Consider the following 4794-nt stretch of genomic DNA (forward strand, 5'->3'; position numbering starts at 1 on the left):
GCTGGCGTTTGCCCCCCATGCTGCAGGAGCATCCCGGAACAGCCCTGCCCCAGTTGAAAGGCAGGTCAGGAGCCTGCCCTCCCCAGTCTCGCCAGCCCTTCCCCGCAGGTACGCTGCCGACAGATCCCCAGCCAGGGAGATGCTTTCCGCCAGCTCGGAGAGGTTTGCAGACGAGCAAAGCAAACCCCGCCGGCTCCCCGTGCGAGCGCCTGTCCTCCGTGAACTCCGGCGTGTCTCTCGTAGCCGGGCTTGTGGGAACAGATCAGAGGCTGCTGTGACTCAGCTGCTTCTCCCCTGAGAAAATCCGCCCTGGCATCATGCTCGGCTCCGTAGCTGGGGCTCCTGGCACCTGGCTGCCTTCATCAACAAATGGCCTTGGGCAAAACATCCTAATTTCCACTGCCAAACATTTACAGGGGAGAAATCCGGCATCTGATCTTGCCGGAAGCTGGGGCAGCGACTCCGCTGCTGAACGGAGCTGGGGGGAAAGTCCCATCCCTACCCGAAACAGAGCCCTGGGCTGGAGCGGCTGCGGTGCGGGCTGGCTGTTCGGCTGCCTTCTGGCCTGCCCCTGCCTTTTTCCAGCTCGTTATAACTTTCTCAGACAAATTCTTCTGTAACTGTAATTTTCCTTGCTGGCTCTCAGCCCAAAGAAACAGTGGTTTGGAAAGTTTGCTCAATGACTCGAAGGGAAGAGGCTCCTGAGCCTTTCATCCTCTGTGCCCGCTGGAATATTTTTTTTTCCCTAGGGCTAATCTGTGGAGCATCACGCTTGGCTTGACGAGTCCGTGACGCTCTCAAGAAACAAAGCCAAGCCTGGCGAGTGTGTGCTCAGCTGCTGGGAAGCCCTGAGCACCGCTGCCGGGCTCCAGGCATCGCCGGCTGCTCTTTCTGCTCCTCTGCTTCACCCAGTACTGCTGGCCCGGAGCCTGGGCAGGCTGGTCCTGGGGCGGGCAGAGGGGACCGACCCCATGGTGTGGGGCCAGTGTGCTCGCCACTGGGCTTTTCTTCTGCAGGGGCAGGCAAAGCGGAGATGCTGATCTCGCGGTGTGGTTAAGGGATGGAGGGGCCTGGAGAAAGGGCTGGTTTGCTCGTTGTTGCCTTTTCATGTCAAAAGGGAAAAGTACCCAGTTTTCTGACGACGGTTTTGACGTTATGACGTGCCCCTCGGCACAGTGCAGGCTGGCACGGCTTTAGCCGTGAGTTTCACAACTCTTTTGCGGGTTTCATAAATCCCCAGCTCCTGGAGTGCCATGATTTTGTAACTCCCAGCTGGCTTTCAAACCAGTCTGGAGAGCAGCTTGAAGCGGTCAGCTGCCTGCTGCCCCTCGGACCGCAGAGGCTGGCAAACCGAAGCCCAGATGCTGGGGTTTTATCTCGCTTTTCTCGCTTGGGGCGAGGGAAAGGCAGGCTGCAGCTGCTGGGGAGGAGCCAGACCTGCCCCGGGAAGCAGTTTCCTACCAAAGGCTGCAGAACCTGGCCAGCCCCATGGGTTCGATAGGCACTGACACCCCGTCAGCGCTGCAACCCTAAAACTGGGGGCTTTCCTGCCATGGCGTGCACCCCTGCCAGCGTGTTTCCAATTTAATGCCGGCTGTTATTCGATCCCACTAAGTTGTTTGTATTTATGCCGCTGTGACCCATAATGAAATCCTCTTTTCTGGTCAAACCTGGGTCCCAGCGGTGGGAGTGGGAGCAGGGAGTGGTGGGGAGGGCAGGGGTCTCCTGCCAGCCACCCGGGACACCCCCGTGCATGGGGTATCCACTATGGTCCTGACCCTGTGGGATGAATTTGAGCAAGGGGAATGGAGGGGATGGAGCCGGGGGGGCTGGCATGTTTTGGGGCTGCAGGCAGGGTGGGTGTCCCTTGGGGCCCTGGGTGGCAGTGGCTGCTGGGCTACAACCAAACCAGACAACGCTTCATCCCCAGCAGAGCAGAAGCCTCTCTTGCTGGGGGCCGGGCAAGGAGCCCCTGGCAGCGCTGCCATCCCTGCGCAGAGCTGCAACCCGAGCAGGCGTGGGTCACCGGCTCCCGGGCTCGGGGTGAGCGCAGCGTGCGTGCTGGGAGAGCTGATCCACCCTAATCCCATCAATATTTCACAGGGCTCTGGCCCTGTTACGATTCCTGGCGTCATCCAGGGTGCCGGCTGGGACGGGGGTGCGGTGCCAAGTGAAAGACGAGAGCTGCCGCAGCTTCACCCTGGCTCCTTGGGCATCAGGGGGGCGAGAGGGGCTGGCCACGGGTGTTTCTACCCACTGCTGTGGGTAGGGCTCACCTGGCTGAATGTGGGCACGCTGCTGCGGAGCCGGCTGCCCCAGGGACAAACCCTCCCTGCCCAGCCCTCCCTCCGTGGGACGCGGTGTTTAAGTGACAAAAAGAAGAAATTAAACAGTAACCAGACTCTGGGCTGGTGATTGGGGCACTAAAATGTTTCCTTTTCCTAAAGGCTGTTTGGATTAACGGGGAGAAGAGAGTTTTAGGGATGAAATCTCCACGCGTGGCCCTGGGGAAGGGTGGTTTCCCAAGGCGCCATGGTGTGACCCGAAGGGCCCCCTGCTCCAGGCCGTCCTGGGGGCTGCAGGGCTGCTCTGATGGGAAATTCCCCTCGCAGCACCTTGCTGGCTCTGGGCTGAGGCTGGAGCCCAGGCGAGACCTCCCCGCTCGGCAGTACCGCTCTGCGGGGCAGAGGGGCAGGAGGGGGTCGGGTCGGGTCTGGTTCGGCTCCTGCCTGCTGCCGCCTGCGTCCTGCTCCAGCTCTTGGGAAAGCCGTGCAAATAAGAGCAAGGCCCTGGCCTTCAACCTCACAGCGTCTTAAATTCCTTCAGATAATCTCACGGGGGCAGCAAAGCAGGCGAAGGCTCTGAAAATAGATCTGTTTCCAGTTGCTGATGACTTGTGTTAATTAATTAAAGCCTCACAAGCTCGGGCCTGTAAATATGCAGTGCCGAACGCGCCAGGCTCTGCTCGCTCTTTGCTCATGCACTAATTACCCCACTGCAAGGCCAGGAGCTAACGCAGCTCCAATTTGTGCCGGCTTCGGCTTGCAGCCACGTGGGAGGACGCCTGCCTGTGCTGCCCGTGCGGGCAGGGAGTATCACTGCCGGCTGGGATGTGCACAGCGCCCTGGAGAGGGGGGGAGCCTGGGGCAGCCCCCTCCCAGCCCTGGCACCCCCTTCCTCAGTGCTCACGGACCTCAGAACTGGCCCTGCAGCCTCCAGCTGCGCCTCTTCGAAGGCAGGGGATAGGGTTTGGAGCGCCTGCGAGGGACTGGCCGCCTCACGGCACCTGAAGCCCCCACCGGGGTTAGACACTCTGGCCAAAAGCATCCCTGCCTTGCGGGCAGCGCCCGCTGCTTCAGCCTGCCCTCCTGCTGCCCAAGCAGCGCTCTGGCTGGGCTGCGGGTGAGCCTGGCTCCCGGTGCGTGGGCATCCCGCTTCCACAGGGTGGGTGGAGAGGCGCGGCGAGGCGTGGCGAGGCGTGGAGGAGATGCTGGGGTTTTGCCCAAGGACAGGAGGAAATGGTAATTAGCCGCTGGAGCGTATGGGAGGTGAGGAAGGGAGGACAGGGAGCACTGGAGGAGGTGGGTAGCATCTCCGCTCTGCTCTCCCGGGGTCCCTGGGAGTGGGGAAAGTGAACAGGTCCTGGCATCTCATGCTGGGCGAGGGGATGGCGGCTTTTTGGTGAGTGTGTGCGAGGGTGACAGAAACCACCCCGTCCCCAGGAGCACCTGGATGGGTCCCTCCTTGGCTGAGACCCGCCAGTGCCTGGGGGCTGGGGGGATTCAAGCCTCCGCTGCTCTCCCTCCCACCCACAGTGTTTTTAGGAGGCAGGACCCTGGCACTTAGAGGCCCCAGGAGCGGGATGTCAGCAGGGCTCCCCACAGGAGCACCCTGCCCCTGATGCCTTTCCCAGGTAAAAGGTCCCGGTGATGGGGAGGTCACAGCCGGGGCTGACCCTCATCCCTGGATGATGCTGAGCAACTTCAGCACAACCCACTCACCACTAAGCCCTGCCATGCGTCCGGCTCTGGGTCTGCAGGGTGTGGGGCTGGGGGATCACCCTCATTCCCCTTCCTGGAGATGGGACCTCAACCCTCATGGGGGCCTGGTACAGAGTGAAGGGGATGAGCCAGCACCCGAGGGTGCCGGTGCTGGGACTGGGCACCACGTGGCTTTGTAACCATGGGCTGGCAGCACTGGGCCACCCCGCCAGCTTTGGGAGCTGTAACCCAGCACACGCAGGTACAGCATCTCCCCAGCTCCTGCTCCGGCTGATTTCCAATTGCCCTAGATCCAACCTGCCGATTACATACAGCACTCGGGGTTTTGCTTTCGGGAGGCCTGCAGCCTCCCGCGACGGGTGAGGAGGGTGGGTTGGCCCGGCGCTGAAAGCTTGCGAAAGGAAAGCAAACACAGGCCCGAACCTGGCAGCTCCTGCCTGGGGGGGGGAGCCGCAGAAGCCACCCAGGACAAAAAGGGCCCCAAAGACACCATTGCCTGCCCATGTTTCAAAACAAGCTTCTGCCATGGGGGAACACGGAGTAAAGGGGAGGACTGTGTTATAGGAGGGCGTCGATGGGGCACGGTGCCCCGGTCCAGCGTGCAATGTGGGATGCGAGGAACCAGGGTGGGATGCGAGGAGCCAGGGTGGGTTTGGGGAGCGAGGAGCCCGGTGGGGCACGGGGGCAGCGGCTGGGCAGCCGTGGTGCGATGGCACTGCCCGCGCCGCGTTGGCAGAGCGGGATGCTGCTGACCGGCGCTCAGTGATGCCTTCCCACAGTCACCCGCCTCAGC

General features: G+C 62.0%; 1 protein-coding gene across 1 annotated transcript in view; it reads left to right on the forward strand.

Annotated features, from left to right (window-relative positions):
• The first annotated feature begins 3667 nt into the window (after positions 1 to 3667).
• The window catches only part of SEMA4G (semaphorin 4G), a 21105-nt gene continuing 19978 nt past the window's right edge, over positions 3668 to 4794 (forward strand). The window contains exon 1 of the mRNA XM_035893635.1: positions 3668 to 3681. Within this exon, the coding sequence (XP_035749528.1) occupies positions 3668 to 3681 (14 nt within the window). The remainder of the gene's footprint in view (positions 3682 to 4794) is intronic.

Source organism: Egretta garzetta, unplaced genomic scaffold (genome assembly GCF_000687185.1).
Source record: "Egretta garzetta isolate BGI_Z169 unplaced genomic scaffold, ASM68718v1 scaffold135, whole genome shotgun sequence".
Lineage (NCBI taxonomy): Eukaryota > Metazoa > Chordata > Aves > Pelecaniformes > Ardeidae > Egretta > Egretta garzetta.